A 19,150-nucleotide genomic window follows, 5' to 3' on the forward strand; every position below is an offset into this window, starting at 1 on the left:
GATAAATGTCATGTATGAGGTCCAATGGGAACCTCATTGTGATATATCCAAGTGACACCAGAAATGAGTCAAACAAGCTCACTTGAGGATGGAAGAGGAGCTGTACAATTGCTCACCTCTTTGTCGTAACAGGTTTATTTGTGAGTCTGAATGGGACTCTACTTGGTGTGCTCCCTGGTTATTTTGGAATCCAGCAGGATTTTTGGTATTCATAAAATGTGTTCGTTTAAGACCCACTGGCACATCATACAAAAGCACTGAAAGAAATATTAGCAGGAGATACAGACTAAATCATCAACCAAAATCCATCCCCGCATGACATACTGGAGTGCAGTTAAAAGCCTTTTATTGAGGGCATACTAAAAAAGATGATCACTTTATGAAGGACAGTTACAAACGGACACAATCTTTTATGCAGTCAGATTAACAAAGGCCACTCCAAGAGGAATGTACAACAGCATTAGCAGGAAACACGCACTGGTAAAGCTGGAATGTGCCCCATGCTCGCATCAAAAGCAAGGTGAAGCGAGAGTAGAATGCATCCAGCTATCACATCAGCTTCTAAATACGAAGACACCCACACTAAAGGAATAACATTAAGTAAAACAAAAACGATGGTACTGAAGGAAACAACCTTGTGTGTGGATATGCTCCTTCTGAGAGAGCAAAATGTGGTCACTTAATGTGAATTTAGTCAGTGGCTCATGTAGGCTGACACATTGTCCCATGCTGTATGCTGTACTGGGTGGATGCCTCCCACTTATACCCCCAAGAAGCAGCTAAATGGGCATCTATTTGTGGACTAATTGAAAGCCCCCTCGGCTCTCCTTCATGACCTCATGCTCTTATATGTAACCCCATTTAGCCTCTCAGAAATGTGGTCGACTAATCACACTCTGGTACAATTACAGGACACACATTCCTCTTTGCTGTGCTGTCAACTGGTATATGTAATGTTTCTCTTATCTGACTGTTGATGAGCACACAATAAAACAGATTTTTCTCATACCTTTGCTGCCTCAGTGAGACACCCTAAGTGGTTTGGGTATCCACATATGTGGACCCCAAACTCTAGTGCAATTGGAGCTCAAGCTTTCCAACCTGAAAGCATACTAATTTAGCTGAATCACAACTGGAGTCACTTGTCTTCCAGTACAGAAGGAACAAGACTTATAAGTTTGAGCTGAACTGTCCCTTTAGCAGCAGGGTCAAGACAGAGTATTATACCGATGGTCCTTGTATGTAATCACATAGGGAAACTAAATATGATGGAATAGAATCTTGCTAATAATCATTACACGTGTGGGACGGATTCAAGCATTTCCACCTGTCTCTTTTTGGTTCATTCTTGCAAAAAATATATATATATTTTTTTAATAACTACTTTTTCCTTTCACATGAATCTAAAAAGGAAGGTTGTGGACTTTCAGATAATAAACACTTTAGCCCCTGCATTTAAGATGACCAGAGTGTGAACAAAAGCATTCTCCACAAACACAGTGAGCCACATCACAAGCTACCAAGTCCAACATCTATGAAAAGGTTATCGCACTATTCCACATGAGCATAAGAATTCAAGGTTATAGATGGCACAATTGTTTACTACGAGAAAACTAACTTGCTTTCATTCTCCCAGACACATTTATCATTCTACCCAGAAAAAAACATATGGGTTATAAGATTATCTGCAAGGCTTCTAGGGGTGGCTATTTTACACCCGAATTAGATGCATACTGGCTTTTCAATACCACAGCAACACTGCTGTGGACAGAGAGAAAACTGAAATCCATATGTATCTGCTTCAGGTGAATACAGGAGACATTCCAGACAAATAATGTGGTTGAAGCAAAACCTGAAAAAAATGATGCGAGATGCTAAAAACAAAATGTCATGCCAAAATGACACATCAAAAATTAAAGACCACAGCTGGCATCATAAATTAATTGCAATCGCCCCCAAAACACAATAAGGAATGGCAATTTAAAACGGAAATAGAATGGTTATGCATCCAAGATTAAACCCACCAGGAAGAACTTGATAATCTTCTGCATTTTTGGTATTGTTTATGAATATTTATTAATCTTTGCAAGATCTCATTCCAATAGATTAAAGGAAAGAAGATAAGTATGTTTTAAGAGTACTGTTCACAAAGGTATAACAAGTTGAGGTATTTCAAATAAAACACATGGCTAAACTTAAAAAAATATATACATAAAAGATATAATGTTCGTAAGTGTATGTGTCAAAGCCAATTAGTAATTACAGGCATAGGCAACAAGTGAACAAGCTTACAAAACACACTGTAATCCGTTAAAAGCAAAACGGTAACAGACTGTAACAAATGCCAATACTGATATACTCTCTATAAATCTTAGTCAAATAAAGCTTACATAAGCTGTACTTTGAGTTAGGAGTAGCCTTCTTCTGCAAACAGAGTACTATAGCTTTTGAAAGTAAACAGATAAATACTTGTTACTTTTCGGCTGTCAAAGCCTAAATACTAAAAAAATAATTTTCGAGTTAAGACAAAACCTATTAAAACATAGTTTTGAAAAATACTCTTCTGTAAGTTTTCCGAATTATGTGTAGGAAAATGTAAATGTCTTTGTAGTGTTACACAAATAGTATGCATTGGTATTTAAAAAAGAAAATTATATACCATAATAACTGGTCAACACATAAATGGAGAACAGCAGACAACTGAATCCAAGATTTCAATTAGTTCAGACCATCTGCTTTTAAATGATTAACATTAAGCACATCTGTATCAAAAACGTTTGTTCTCCCTTACACAAAAAAACTACGAAACTGATGTGATTGCATTAAGTGGAGAGCCCATTTGTGTGAGTACTTTATCCAACCACTGCAGAGGGCCATGGAGATGAATTTCTATCCAGCAAGGTGTACTTGTTACATCTTGTCGATGATATTCTGCTCCCCAGCCCTACAAAAAATGCAATACAATTTAAGTTACAAACCAGTGAGATCCATGTCAACAGCAAACAAACACTAAGAAAATACCCACAACAGAGATGTGTGCCAAAAGTTATTTTCTATTCGATGAGACTCCATGCTTTTCAGAAGGAGACATAGATAAAACTTGGCATCTTTGCTAATGGGTGAACCAAATCTTTTTGGAATGACTGAAAATTTCCTCAGTAGCACATCAGATGTCCAGAACATGTGAAAGAAACTCACAGTTAACTGGAAGAGACGCAAAATAGTTAAAGACTAAGGTGTTCATTATGAGTTTGGCTGATGGAAAAGGCCATCCATCAAACTCTCACGGTCAGGTTGCCACCAGTACGGGCGCCTTCCCGCAGGGAACATTACGAGTTCCCCACTGGCCCGGCAGGAAACAGCCTACAACATTGACCCCAGCTCATAATTGAGCCGTCGGCAATGTCGCAGTGCGTAGGTCAACAACACGATGGGGCTGGCCATGAGGGCCCCCTGCGCTGCCCATGCCAAGTGGATGGGTAGTGCAGGGGTCCCCTTGGTGCCGCCTGCACCCCATATCCGCCAGCCTTTACATGCAGTGCTACCACCATGTAAAAGCTGGCAGAGAGCGGGGGTCGTAATCCCAATGGTGGCGCTGCTTGCAGCGCTGCCCTGAAGGATTAGGACTGCCAGTCTCTCCTGTGGAGGTAAACTAGCGGTCTGACCGTGGCACAATCGCCAGGGTCATAATGAGGCCCTAAATATGGGATGCTCCAGGTTATCAGCAATGTTTGTCAGCAAATGTTAGAAAATAAAGCTCTGAAATATAAAGATTTTCCATACGTGCAACATACAGTGAAAAGAACATTTCAATATTTGCTGAGTTTAACTGCTATATACCACTGTTTTAAAACGTAATAAAATAAATAAGCTTAACAATAAAATGCAGCTGAAAAGTTTGTAACAAAACAGTAACTATGTTAACAATGATACAAAACTTTCCTCACTATCCTCACTATGTGATCTGTCACAGTTTTATGTTTAGCCCATGCTATATAAAACTGCTAAATGAATAAGTAATCTATGTAACATGGGTGCAGAACGTTTTCATGCAAATACAAACAACGGTGAGCATTATAGAAGATTGGAGGCCTAATTTGGCATTCCAATTATATGTGTGAATTTATATAAAACTGTTAATGCAATAAAAATGTGATATCCTTTTGCAAGGAAAATATTTTTACAAATAATTATTACTGGGGTTATGTGATGATATGCTTCTAATGTGGTGGGGCTCAATGTAATGACATTTGTGTTCTGATCACAGACTCCACATTGCCCTTCGCTTAGCTGTCCACCGTCACATTAGCGGCCACCAGATATCGACTCCATTTTGTATTCAGCTTAGCCTTAGCTTCACCACCACGTTAAAACTGCAAGTATTTTTCCATGCACAACATGTTTTCGTTCATGTTTTTACTCCACGTGTCTGCGTGTTTTTTCTCATCAAGGGCTAAAGCATAACATGGGGGAGACAGGAAGATAATGTAATAGGATGAGGTTTATGGTACGGCAGGGAACAGTTTGGTTTTTGGAAGAGTACCTTAGGATCCTGGCCAGTTCCAACATGTTTATTTAAAAACTGACCTGAAGAAGCCAGCATTTTTGAACAACAACTTGTGGAGTGGGAGGGGTTTTCTAGAAATCTCATCTAAACTGTTTAAGGTATATAAGGGACCAAAGATTGATGGTGAAGTGATTCAGAGACCTCTGACAGGGTCGGTACGCCAATGCCTGTCATCCTTCCCGTGAGGGTAGATCTCTCTCTTTCTCTTCACAGTTGATCTGGGGTCAACGGCTTACTGCTGACGGGAAAAAGATGAAGCAACTGTGCCCAATGATGATGAATTTTTAATTCCTATCATCAGCTTTGCATTGTGTGTGTGTGTGTATATATATATATATATATATATATATATATATATATGGACCATGTCACTTACCTAGTGTACATCTGTTCATGGCATGTAGTGCTGCAGATTAACATGCTATGCATTGCTTCTGCCATCTAGTGTTGGGCTCGGAGTGTTACAAGTTGTTTTTCTTCGAAGAAGTATTCTCAGAGTCACGGGATCGAGTGACTCCTCCTCTCAGTCATACTGCGCATGGGCATCGAATCCTTTGTTAGATTGTTTTCCCACAAAAGGGTGTAGGAAGGAGTGATAGAATGAAAGAATGTAAATGTGCTATTAAAAGAATAAGTAAAATAGATGCCCATGCAAATGTAAATGTATATACATATGTACAAATAACAAACTGCAACAACTACAGGCTTCAGGGGAGGAGAGAGAGAGAGTGCATGTGAATCTGCAACACTACATCCCACCAACAGATGTACACTAGGCAAATTACATTTTCCGTTCAATGGCATGTGTAGCTGCAGATACACGTTATGCATAGACTAAAAATCAGTTGCTCTCCCCAAAAAAATGTGGTGGATAGCCTGTAGGAGTTGGAGTTGTTTGAAATAATGTTTTTAGTAGAGCTTGACCAACATTGGCCTGTTGCTTTGAAAATACATCCACACAGTAATGCTTTGTAAATGTATGTGGCATGGACCATGTGGCAGCTTTGCATATGTCTGCCATTGGTATGATTCCTAAAAATGCCATAGAAGCACCTTTTTTCCTAGTGGAATGAGCTTTAGGTGTTATTAAAAGTTTTAGTTTTGCCTTAATGTAACATGTTTGAATACATTTAACAATCCATCTAGCTAATCCTTGTTTAGAGATAGGGTTACCTTTATGTGGTTGTTGATAGGCAATGATAAGCTGTTTAGTTTTTCTAAACTCTTTTGTTCCATCCACATAATATATTAGAGCTGTTTTATGGTCAAGAGTGAGAAGAGTTCTTTCTTCAGTTGAATCTGGCTGTGGGAAGAAGACTGGCAATTCCAATGTGTGGTTTATGTGAAAAGGCGATAGAACCTTTGGCAAAAATTATGGATTAATTCTAAATACAACTTTATGCTTATGTACTTGGAACAAAGGTTCCTCGAGAGTGAATGCCTGCCTGTATTTCACTAACTCTTCTTAATGAAGTAATAGCTACTAAGAAAGCAACTTTCCAAGTTAGAAATTTAATCTCACACGAATACATGGATTCAAAAGGTGGGCCCTTTAGTCTTGTGAGTACAATATTCAGATTCCAAGCAGGAACTCGTGGTGTTCTCAGTGGCATAATACGTTTTAGTCCTTCCATGAAGGCTTTAATAACTGGAACCCTAAAGAGAGAGGTATGTTGAATAGTCTGCTAGTGTGCTGATATGGCAGTAAGATGAATGTTAATAGATGAGAAAGCTAAATTTGACGGTTGTAAATGAAGTAGGTAGCATACAATATCTTGTATTGATGCTGTAAGTTGGTCAGTATTTTTAGATTGACAGTAATAAAAAAAACTTTTTCCACTTGTTAGCATAGCATTGTCTAGTTGTAGGCTTGCATGCTAGTTTGAGAATTTTCATGAATTCTAATGGAAGTGCAAGTACCCAAATTCTATGACTTCAGGAGCCAAATCGCGAAATTGAGAGCGCTGGGATTGGGATGTCTGATTTGTCCTTTGTTTTGTGTTAACAAATCCGGTCTGTTTGGAAGTTTGCAGTGAGGTACTACTGACAGGTCTAGGATTGTTTTGTAACAATGTTGTCGTGACCATGTGGGGGCTATGACTATCATGGTGAGAGAGGTTTGACACAGTTTGTTGACCAGAAATGGAAGTAGTGGGAGAGGGGGGAAAAGCTTAAGCAAATATCCCTGACCAGTTGATCTATAGAGCATTGCCCTTGGACAGAGGGTGTGGCTGCCTGGATGCGAAGTTTTGGCATTTTGCGTTTTTGCTTGTTGCAAATAGGTCTAGCTCTGGTGTCCCCCACTTTTGGAAGTACTTTTGAAGTACCTAAGAGTGAATCTCTCATTCGTGTATCTATTGGTGTGTTCTGCTTAGGAGATCCGCTTGCTGATTGAGTATTCCTGGAGTGTATTCTGCTAGTAAGTGATTGTGATTGTGAAATGCCCATTTCCATATTGTTTGGGCTAGAAGGGACAGTTGAGATGAATGTGTCCCACCTTGTTTCTTTAGATAATACATGGTTGTCATATTGTCTGTTTTTATCAAGACAGTCTTGTGTTTGAGAAGTGGTTGAAACGCTTTTAGGGCAAGGGACATAGCTAATAATTCTAAATGGTTTATGTGATAATTTAACTGTTTTGAATCCCATTCCCCTTGTATGGTAAGGTTGCTGAGATGGCCTCCCCAACCAATCATTGATGAATCTGTTGTTATTGTGGTCTGAGGCACAGGGTCCTGAAATGACCACCCCTTCATTAAATTGCTAAGATTCCACCATTGAAGGGACTTGTGTGTTTGGCGGTCTAACAAAACTAGATCTTGCAATTGACCCTGTGCTTGAGACCATTGTGAGCGGCACTGTTGTAATGTTCTCATATTTAGTTTTGTATGTGGTACTATTGCTACGCAGGATGCCATCATTTCCAATAGTTTCATGATAAAATCTTACTGTATATTGTTGATTTGGCTGCATTTATGGTATGAGATTTTGAAAAGCTTGTATCCTTTGTGTATTTGGGTAGGGTTAAGGTTTTTTGTGTATTGAGAATAGCACCTAGGTAAGGTTGAACCGGTGCTGGCTGAAAACGTGATTTTTGGTAATTGAGAGTGAACCCTAATGTACCGTATTTATCGGCGTATAACACGCACCGGCGTATAACACGCACCTCATTTTAAGAGGAAATTTCAGAAAAAAAACCCATTACATTTTATCGGCGTATAACACGCACACATCATTTGCCCCCTATTTTCAGGGAGAAAAAGTGCGTGTTATACGCCGATAAATACGGTATGTAGGGTTTCTAGTGTGTATTGAGTGTGTTGTTGACATTGTATAATATTGCTTGACTTTATTAGCCAATCGTCTAGATAAGGAAAGACATGTATGTGCTGTCTTCTTAGGTAAGCTGCTACTACCGCTAGGCATTTTTAAAATACTCTTGGAGCTGTTGTTATGCCGAATGACAGAACTTTGCATTGGTAGTGTTTTCCCGCTATCACAAACCTTAGGTATTTTCTGTGAGCTGGATGGATGGAAATATGAAAATACGTATCTTTGAGTTCTAATGCAGTCATGTAATCTTATTTTTGTAGTAGTGGAATGACGTCCTGCAGAGTAACCATGTGAAAGTGTTCTGACAGGATATATAGATTTAGTGGTCTGAGATCTAGAATGGGTCTGAGAGTAGCATTCTTTTTGGGAATGAGAAAGTATAGTGAGTATACCCCTGTTCCGTTTTGAGATTTTGGAACTAATTCTATTGCCTCTTTTAGTAGTAGCGATTGCACTTGTTCTTGTAACAGAACGTTGTGCTCTGAGGACAGCCTGTGATAACGAGGAGGAATATTTGGAGGGGTGGAAATCAATTCTAAGCAATAACCATGGCGGATAATTTAAAGTACCCATTGGTCTGTGGTGCTATTTTGCCATTGGGAGTGGAAGTGCTGCAGTCTGTCCCCACAAGATTGTGTGGGGTTGTGGCATGCTTATGAAGTTACTTGTAGTGACGTTTTGTGAGGCTGGAATTTTCCTCTGGCTCTGAAGTGTTGGCCTCTATAAGAGCCTCTAGATCCCCCTCTCTGGTACTGTTGTTCTTGACCTTGTTTAGGTTGGGAGGTAGAAGCTTCTGTAGATTGAGGTTTGAATCCTCCTCTAAATTGCTGCTTATGAAAGGAGCCTCTGTGAGGCGTTGTGAATAGGGCTCATATTGCTTTAGCAGTGTCTGAATCTTTCCTGAGTTTCTCTATTGTGGTATCAACCTCAGGACCAAACAGGTGTTTCTTGTTGAAAGGCATATTTAGTACTCCCTGCTGTATTTCTGGTTTGAATCCAGAAGAATGTAACCATGCAGGTCTGTGTATGGTTACGGCATTATTTATACTTCTAGCTGCTGTATCTGCAGCATCAAGAGCAGACCTTATTTGGTTATTACTTATTGCCTGACCTTCAACAATTTGTTGAGTCCACTTCTGAATTTCTTTTGGCAGGTGTTGTAATAGTTCCTGCATCTCGTCCCAGTGTGCTCTGTCATACCTTGCTAGCAAAGCTTGAGAATTGGCAATGCGCCATTGGTTAGCTGCCTGTGTAGCTACCCTCTTGCCAGCAGCATCAAACTTCCTGCTTTCCTTGTCAGGGGGAGGGGCATCTCCTGACGACTGACTATTAGCACCTTTTCTGGCAGCAATGACAACCACTGAGTCTGGAGGTAACTTATGTGTAATGTAAGCAGGATCTGTAGGTACAAGCTTATATTTCTTACCTATGCGTGGTGTTAAAACCCTAGCTTTAACAGATTCCTTAAATATTTCGTCTGCATGATTGATCATGCCAGGTAGCATTGGTAGGCACTGGTAACGTGAGTGTGTGGAAGATAGCGTATTAAAAAGGAAATCCTCTTCTAAAGGCTCAGTATGCATGAGTACCCCATGATACGCAGCTGCCCTAGAGATGACCTGTGTATATGCAATTGTATCCTCTGGTGGCGAAAGTTTTGAAGGATATAGGTCTGGATCATTCGTTGGTATGGGATCTGGATCATACAGATCCCAAGGATCAATTGTATCACCATGGGAATAATTGTGAGTGAGTTGGTGAAGGCAATGGTGGTGGACTAACAGGTGGTGGTGAAAAAGAAAGTTGTGGTTAATGTGGGTGAGAAGTATGCAAGGGTAATGGCTTCTCCTTCCTTTTAAAAGATTTTTGCTAGTGGTGGAGCAGTATCGAGATGTTCCTGAAAAGCCAACTTTTTTTTGTTTGTGGATGAGGTGCAGCAATAATCCTCCCAGTCTCTTTATGGATCCTTGACTGTCTTTCATCCATAATTTCCAGAATAGGTTGAATGTAAGTGTCCTCAGAAGTGTATTCTGATTGTTTTGGTGATTTAGAGGACTGTTCATCATATAGTTTGGAGCTCCGCTTTAATCGGCTCAAAATTCCTTGTTCTTCTGTGTAAGAATACTTTTTCGGCTCCGAAGTTTGCAATCTTCTCAGGCCTGAAAATACGCCCTGTATAGGTTCAGAGGCAGGATGTTGAGCTTTTGGTGGATCTGCTCGACTCCGGTATCGAAGTTGTTGTGGCCCGAAGGTCGGTCGCCGAGTATTTTCTTTCTGGTTGAACCATGGCTCTCTGGCAGTGGTGCACCCAAGGCCTTTGATGATTTTTAGGAGTGGGCATACGGGCAGTCGTACTCACATGCTGATCCGCAGTGATGAGTTGGCTATCTTCCTCAGAGTCCTCTTTGGAGTCAGTGTCCTGAATGGAAACTGCCGCCTGCACCTGTTCTTCCTCAACGGTGTCGATATATTCTGTACTCTTTGACGCCATTTCCAGTCTCCTGGCTCTACGGTCACGCAGTGTCTTCTTGGAGCCTCACAATCTTCTTCTCGGTGATCAGGAGGGAGACAACATATGTCTGTTGGTGTGTGTATGGAAATTTTGCGTGGCATCGAGGACCGAATCAGAATAGAGTCCGATCCATCAGGCTTCGATGTGGTAGGCCCAAGTTGGGCGCTCGCGCCCAAAATGGCGAAATCTGGTTTTCAACAGTACTATCGGCTCGACTATAGATGAAAACGTGATCAAAACAATAGCGACGGTCAAAGAAAGTTATCTAAAATTTCCGAATCTAAAATCTCGGAGCGAGAGGAAACACGTCCGAACTAGACAGCAGAAATAAAACAATCTAACAAAGGAGTCGATGCCCATTCGCAGTAGAATCGAGAGGAGGAGTCACTCGATCCCATGACTACGAAAAGACTTCTTTGAATAAAAACAACTTGTAACACTCTGAGACGAACACTAGATGGCGGTAGCAATACATAGCATGTGTATCTGCAGCTACATATGCCATCGAACATATAAATATATATATATCAAAAACGAAGTTGTCCTCATGTGAAAGCGCACTCCCAACAGGTTATATAAACAGGAAGAAAAAGCAAAGCCAGCAACTCACAGTGAATTCTTTAAGCAGTTTCATTATTCCAGGCCTTAAGTTATAAAATCATCTCTGGACACGTGTTTCTAGGTCAATCCTTTCTTCAGCAGAGAAAAATATAAAAGTGTTTCACCCTCATAGGTGCAGCCAGTGCTGGAAGTGTTCCAGGCATTTCTTTCTTAATGAAAAGACCAGCATGGATTCAGCTTGTCTAATTAAAGGCACCTGATTAGTCTCTTTAAATACCAGTCTGCCCCAGTGGGCCTCTCAAGTGAGCAGTGCATGCTGGTTGTGGTGGTCCTGCAATGATAAAATGATAAAATTGCAGGACCACCACAACCAGCATGCACTGTTACTCACTTGAGAGGCCCACTGGGGCGGACTGGTATTCAAAGAGACTAATCAGGTGCCTGTAATTAGACAAGCTGAAGCCAGGCCGGTCTTTTCAGTAAGAAAGAAATGCCTGGAACACTTCCAGCACTGGCTGCACCTACGAGGGTGAAACACTTTTATATTTTTCTCTGCTGGAGAAAGGATTGACCTTGAAACGTGTCCAGAGATGATTTTATAACTTAGGGACTGGAATAATGAAACTGCTTAAAGAATTCACTGTGAGTTGCTGGCTTTGCTTTTTCTTCCCGTTTATATAACCTGTTGGGAGTGCGCTTTCACATGAGGACAACTTCTTTTTTGATAATTAACCGGCCTGTCCAGTCGGGAAAGCAGCACCACTGCACATCGAAGCAGGTCTGTGTGACTAAAAATGGATTGTCACATAAGAGCAGTCAGGTTGGGATATTCACAGCAAATCTGACAATTTTACTTTGGATTCGCCTACAAAGGTTTTGCACTTTGGTTCATTATTTCGTTTGGCTCCAGCAACCCACTTGGGGCAAAATGATAAAATTGCAGGACCACCACAACCAGCATGCACTGTTACTCACTTGAGAGGCCCACTGGGGCGGACTGGTATTCAAAGAGACTAATCAGGTGCCTGTAATTAGACAAGCTGAAGCCAGGCCGGTCTTTTCAGTAAGAAAGAAATGCCTGGAACACTTCCAGCACTGGCTGCACCTACGAGGGTGAAACGCTTTTATATTTTTCTCTGCTGAAGAAAGGATTGACCTTGAAACACGTGTCCAGAGATGATTTTATAACTTAAGGCCAGGAATAATGAAACTGCTTAAAGAATTCACTGTGAGTTGCTGGCTTTGCTTTTTCTTCCCGTTTATATTACCTGTTGGGAGTGCGCTTTCACATGAGGACAACTTCGTTTTTGATAATTAACCGGCCTGTCCAGACGGGAAAGCAGCACCACTGCACATCGAAGCAGGTCTGTGTGACTAAAAATGGATTGTCACATAAGAGCAGTCAGGTTGGGATATTCACAGCAAATCTGACAATTTTACTTTGGATTCGCCTACAAAGGTTTTGCACTTTGGTTCATTATTTCGTTTGGCTCCAGCAACCCACTTGGGGCAAAATGATAAAATTGCAGGACCACCACAACCAGCATGCACTGTTACTCACTTGAGAGGCCCACTGGGGCGGACTGGTATTCAAAGAGACTAATCAGGTGCCTGTAATTAGACAAGCTGAAGCTAGGCCGGTCTTTTCAGTAAGAACGAAATGCCTGGAACACTTCCAGCACTGGCTGCACCTACGAGGGTGAAACACTTTTATATTTTTCTCTGCTGAAGAAAGGATTGACCTTGAAACACGTGTCCAGGGATGATTTTATAACTTAAGGCCTGGAATAATGAAACTGCTTGAAGAATTCACTGTGAGTTGCTGGCTTTGCTTTTTCTTCCCGTTTATATAACCTGTTGGGAGTGCGCTTTCACATGAGGACAACTTTGTTTTTGATATATATATATATATATCTTTGCTGTTCACAGAATGAAGATTTTTTGTACATGTTTTAGTTTCATTATAGGGCACATTTTAAACGTGCATTTTTGGCTCTACTGACTTTTTTTTTTTTTTAATACAAACCTTGCAGAGTGATTAAATAAATGTATTTCTCGAACTAAGAGTTGCATTCCAGGAATTCCTTTCAGTGTGTGTGTGTGTGTGTGTGTGTGTTTAACATTGATTTGTGCATGGGAATGGAATAATTGTATAAATAGAAAATAAAATACGGAATCAACAGCAGATTCTATTGCAAGACTAGAGGCTCAATTATTTCACACCTTTAATGTATATCTCTTACAGTAGCAGAAACAACAATTGGCGAAGCCAATACATTTTGCCTTTGAGACATATTGGCTTTCACAACGTTTTGTTGTCCAGCTGTACAGTAGGGCAGATTCTTTGCGGTGTTGCTGAAACTAACCTAAAAAAGGCACTATGATGCAGCCAGGGCTAATGCACTGTTGTTTTTTAAAGTGCAGTAGTGCTGGATGCATCAGTCTTTTTATTCCTATTATTCTTAGGCATTCTACACAGCAAAATGCTACTATATAGCATGGCTACACATCATTGCCAAAATTGATAATGTCCATGTTGCACAGCAGGAACAGCCATAGTCTCAAAGGCAAGACCTATTAACTTTGCCAACACTTGTTAGGCCTGGGCCAAAACCAGTGATTCTAAGCAAATCAGTTAATCTTCCCCATGCATGAAAAAGAAAAAAAAATGCAATTTGCAAAAACTCCTATCACATAAAGAAAGCAATTGTGCCCATGTCCATGTCTTAGTAAAACTATATTTGGAAGTTGAGTACATCTGCTGTCACTAACATACATTACAAAGAAGAAAAGGGCTTCTTTGAAGTGTGTGAATTAGTAAAAGACAGCTACATATAGCATGAGGGTCAACAAGGACGGCAGGGAAGAAGAAAAAAATACAAGTACCTCAATCACAAAGCAATTAGCGGAAGGGCAGCAATCAAGCTGAGGCTATCAGTATTTGGACTATGTTCCAGCTGAAAGAAGAGGAAGTGAAGCCAGCAAGCGCTGGTCAATTAGAAGACAGCAAATAAGAGTGACAATGCCGCCAATCAATGTTATGCAATGGGTGGGCAGCAAGTCCTTTGTTGTATACAATATCTCTCACAAGCGAGAGTGCTTTCAGTGCATGTGCTGTAGCAGATGCGACTAAAAAAAGCAATGCTCAACAACTATGAAAAAATTCCTCAGTAGAACACAGCAGGCACAGTGAAGTGTTTCATAAAAGTTGTCACTGTCCACTAACCACTTAACGGGCCACACTTCTAAAGTCGGTGCCCTATCATTTTCTTGAAGTATTTGAATACAATTCTTTCACTGCCCTCAGGGCCTGTGGAACAATGCAGTTATGTGGCTGTAGCACAGATATTAAAAAGTAACCAGTGCGATATTAGAAGAGAACTCCTAATAAGACACCCTCTGCATCCAAAAGTAGACAGAGACCCACGGAGCAGTACGTGGCAGAGTTTCACAGAAGAGAGTGGAACTCCATACCTTAGACAGTGGGGAGTACATAGGGGAGTGCTAATCAGCTACACCATACCAACACTATTGGAATTCAAGTCAAAGCAGAGAAGAAATGTACAAACAGCATTTAGTAGGATGCAAGTATGGAGAAATCTTATAAATTACTGTGTCGAGGAATAAATCCAGGAAATGCACTTCCTCTAGTTCAACAGCACTTTAGTAGTAAAGCACTATAGCGCGGTTTACAAAAGTTAGTAGCAGGCTACATAAACTGTACACAAATGCTGTTTGCATCCGTGTCAGTCCACTAAAGAAAAGGAAATCTTTGACTTAATGAAATGTATGTTCTGGTCAAGAAGACTTGTGCACCAACCTCGAGTGGGTAAAAGGGATGGTGCATTTACTGCACAAAGGAAAAAGGTGACACATCAGAGTGAGGTATTCATTGGCTGTGGTAAATACCTTCTTTTGCACGTTTTGTTCTGAGCTCTTAGAGCCCTTTCTCCTCATAACCTCTAAAATTCCCCCACTGCCCCTAACTCTTTTTATTCCTGAATTGTAAAAAATCTTTATTTAGGCCTAAATCCCACACCTCCCTGATCCCTCAAAATCCTGCACCACTCCTAAACTGTACTCATCTTTGAACCCTAAAAGAGCATTACCACCCATTCATGTCATGTCCCCTAAAACACCTCACCAGGCGGTAGGGATTTTTTTTTTTTTTTTACATTTAGGGCAACGACCCCTTGGGCAAGTGTTCTGGCAGGAGTATGTCCTTGAGCACTAACCCTCGTGTTATTAAAGGTGCGCTGCTTCTATGCATTTTCAAGTTGTTCCAGCGCCTGATAAAACCATATCAGTGTTTAATTATTATGTCGCTGCAGTGATCCGTCAATAGTGTTGCCAGAAGGGGCATAATCCCTCCAGGTGCTACCAGACAATTTTCCTACACAATTTCAGTCAATACAGTGCAAACCAACTAATTTATTGTGTGCAGGGACCAGAGATGAAAATTCCGCTTTTTTAAAGGTTCCGCTTTCAGAAAGCGGAGTGTTTGCTGTGACTTGCTGCAGCCAAGCCACAGGAAAAATCACCCCAGGGCCTTCTGGGGCTCCTCGAGGGGGGGCCACACAGCCACCCCCTGACGAGAATAGGAGGTGGTGGTCCCTGGGGCTGCAGGAGGTCCGAAACTTTCTATTTTTTTAACATATGCCTTAGGAAGTGGTGGTCCCAGGGGCTTCCTTTTATTTCTCGAAAACTAATGAATGGATTTACACCAAATAACAAAAAGGGATCTTTCTGGACCAAGAACAACCTTTCTGCCAAATTTAGTGTAATTCTGTCCAGTGGTTTTGGTGCTATCGCTGTTAAAAATCCCTATGTAAAAATGAACAGCGATAACACATTTTGGGACCTGCCCTTTTTCTTGGCCCCCGCTTGATGGATCACCTAGAAACTTTCCAGACTGTAGCTGAAGTGAGCGTCGTATTATCTTGGAAAATTTCATGACAATTCATCCAACGGAATCCAAAGATATTAGCAAAAAACAAAACAAAAAATGCTCTTTCTCTAGAAACTTGGTCCTAACTATAACTACCTAGGTAAAGTGATGTTATAGTTGGGAAAATATTTTAGTGACAATGTATTGTTTTAAACTCAAAAAAACTGTTATACTTATCTCTAACAAGTGTGACGGAAATCCTGTGAAGGATCTTAATACGACAGATAGGATATCCATCAAATTTGGGATTTGTGACGCAGTAACCCCATCTGCCAAACTCTAAACCAGGCCCTATGTTTTCCCTAAATTTTCATCACTTTAATCCTTGGTTTTTCAGTGAATTTCTAGGGTTATTTTTAACATAAGGTGATATTGTATTACCATACGGAAAGCCAACATGCTGCCGCGCATGGCCTAGTGGGCTGGGTACAGGGCCAGGTCTATGGCCAACCACTCGCAGGCAAGTAACCTCAGTGCCTTGCACGGCTGGAGGCCAGGCCCTGCAAACGACTCCCTGGGGACAGCCAATCTCAGCTGCGCATGGTCTTTGGCAAGATAGCGGGCAGGGACACAGAAGTTCTCTCTCAGCTAACAGAGCATTTTCAAAGCCCCTGCCGAGTAGGAGCACACTTCTTTCCCTGCTCACACCCTGATAAAAAGAACAATGTTTTCAAGAAATGAGAGAACTGCAATCTTTTTCAGATACTTTACAATTTAAAATTGAAAACACGACAAAAGACATGAATGCACAGCTAAGGTAAACAAGTGCAAAACTTTGGCATGTTTTCAGGTGTAGACCAACCTTGAAAAAGGTGCATGTATTCTATTAACATTAAACTAATTAATTTCCTACTTCTGTGAATTTACATAACCTCCTAAACCGGCAAATACTGTAAACCAACCACAAGCACTAAGACCTAACAATGCATAACATGGCAGAATGAAAAATGCCACTATGAATGTATGTTGCGGTAAAAAAAAAAAAAAAAGACAATTTTTAAGCTTTCTTTTGGCTGTTTTTTTCTTCAAAGAGAAGGAGGTATTATTAAAGCTCACCTAAATTCCATAATATTTCAAGAGCATTCATGGTAAACAAATCTAACCTCCAGTGACAAAACCAACCAAAACCCGACAAATGCTATTTTTAAAAACTACTCCAGGAAACCTCAGAACAAACAGGACTAAAGATTACCTTCTTAAGTAGTACCAACTCCCAAAAAACAAAACCCCTTGAATACTTTCTAATCTAATTAAAATTTGATGTAGTTTAAAAACCCATTGGAAATAATTTAGTTATATGACTCAAATGTTCCTTTAGAAATCGAGAAATGAAGGTCTGGAAGTATTTCAGCCAGTCTGTACACTCCAACATCCACCCAAAAATGACATCACTGAAAACTGGAAGTTTAACATTTAAAAAAGGTCCTTGAAAATCAAAATTAAAAGGGGTGAAAGAGTACTGTTAAGAGACTATCAACTACTATTTCCACTGAAAGTGCCTGGGTAAACACTCTGATAATTTGAAAGACCTATTTTTTACCACTACCCAAACTCCAATAACCTTAATAATCCTTCTCTAAAAACCTGCCCCTGAACTCTAAAAATAAAAATAACATACCTGCAACCCAAAAAAAAATACCCGACCCTAAAACCAAGAACATAACTATAATATAACCATATACTAAATCCACCAAAACAAACTATATAATTACGTGACCAATAAAAACAATTAAAATGCAAAACATACCCACATATAAATCCAATGTAAAAAAAACTGAAAATAAAAATAATAAACACCTACATACTAAGTAAAAATTCCCAATGTGCTGCCTTTCAAAGTAAAGGCACCTCATATACCACGCAGCATCATGGGAAACATTATGATAAATGTTCTGCGATTTAAACGCTGAAACGTTACGGTTACACCCATTTCCCCTATCTCTGTAGCTTCTGACATGTTCAATCACTTCAACTTAACAACAATAAGCTCCACTGAATCCTTTCCGGATTAGCACTAAAAAGCTTTTCATCCACCTGCTCGGTATTACTACGTCTCCTGGTGTTTTTTATGCTCTCTATCTACTTCCCTAACTTGGTGGTTGGTATCTTTCTAGACAACCCCCCCCAAAACTCTGTATCATTGGTCCAGTTCTCTTTCCATACCAAATCCTTAAGGGACTGCCTTATTTGTCTCGTATATCACTTCTATGTATACGATACTTAGGTTTTCGTCACCTTTAATGTCTTTCTCCCATAATCAGGAGTCTCCAATTTAAGACTGTCAAACTGTAGTGGAATGTTGGAGGACCTGCTGCTAGCTCCATTAAAATGTATCAAATACAGAACTATTTTATTTCCCAACATCTACGGCAACCCTTGATCAGCCTTCTCCCTTCAACTCGTCTCCAACTTAACTCTACCCCTCTCAGCCCAAAACACTGGAACCATACGGCATGAGCTCCTATACAGTAACAAAGGCCACATCTTGAACAAGCATTTGCAATGCAATAGGTGTTGCATTTTCTTTAGTTGGAGCTATCGGCATTGCAAATCCATTACTGGACTTTTCTTGCCACATAAACTGGTCAACCCTGCCTCATAATTTTGTCGTTTCCTACCATATTTCCAGTGGCTCAGCATTTAACTAATGCAATTTCATTTACCTTCTTCCTCTATCTTAAAACATATACTATTATCATATAAACCTTTATCAGAAATAAACTTTTGGCATTAGAGTGTAATGCTCAAAATACTATAACAAAAATATAATGTGGGATGGATTGGCGGGTGAAGGGAAAGAGGGAGTCGGAAATAAAGATGGAGAAGACAAGTGACGCAGTAACGGTGTCATGCGCCCTGGAGTAGGAAGGAAAATGGTTGACCTTAATATCGGTAGGAAAATACAGCAGTAATTATAGTTGAGTGAGGTCCATTTGTCTCTGGGCCCCGGTGCCACTGCACCTTTTGCTCTATTGATAACTAGCCCTCAGGAGAAAGCCGATGGGGCACCAAAAGAAGCGAAAGAAATACAACAGACAAAAGGAAGAAAGAGAAGGGGTCGCAAACAAATAAAGAAGGGAAAGAAAAAACAAGTAAATGAAACAACTAAGAGAAGAAAGAGCAAACGTTTGAGACAAAAGTAAAAAGGGAAGGAAGCTAGCGAACAAAAGATACAGAGTAAAAAAATAATGAAAGAAGTGTGGAAAGAAACAGAAAAATGAACATTACA

At 40.3% G+C, this 19,150-nt stretch overlaps 1 protein-coding gene across 3 annotated transcripts in view; it reads right to left on the reverse strand.

Annotated features, from left to right (window-relative positions):
* Positions 1-384: 384 nt before the first annotated feature.
* Positions 385-19,150, reverse strand: part of SMAD5 (SMAD family member 5) — a 68,509-nt gene continuing 49,743 nt past the window's right edge. For 2 of the 3 annotated variants that reach the window (XM_069199221.1, XM_069199223.1), the window contains exon 7: positions 389-2,944. In XM_069199221.1, the coding sequence (XP_069055322.1) occupies positions 2,801-2,944 (144 nt within the window). In that variant the 3' untranslated portion in view covers positions 389-2,800. Of the gene's footprint in view, positions 2,945-19,150 lie in introns of all 3 variants that reach the window. The other variant, XM_069199224.1, reaches the window with a different exon arrangement.

The sequence above is a fragment of the Pleurodeles waltl genome, chromosome 7 (assembly GCF_031143425.1).
Source record: "Pleurodeles waltl isolate 20211129_DDA chromosome 7, aPleWal1.hap1.20221129, whole genome shotgun sequence".
Taxonomy (NCBI): domain Eukaryota; kingdom Metazoa; phylum Chordata; class Amphibia; order Caudata; family Salamandridae; genus Pleurodeles; species Pleurodeles waltl.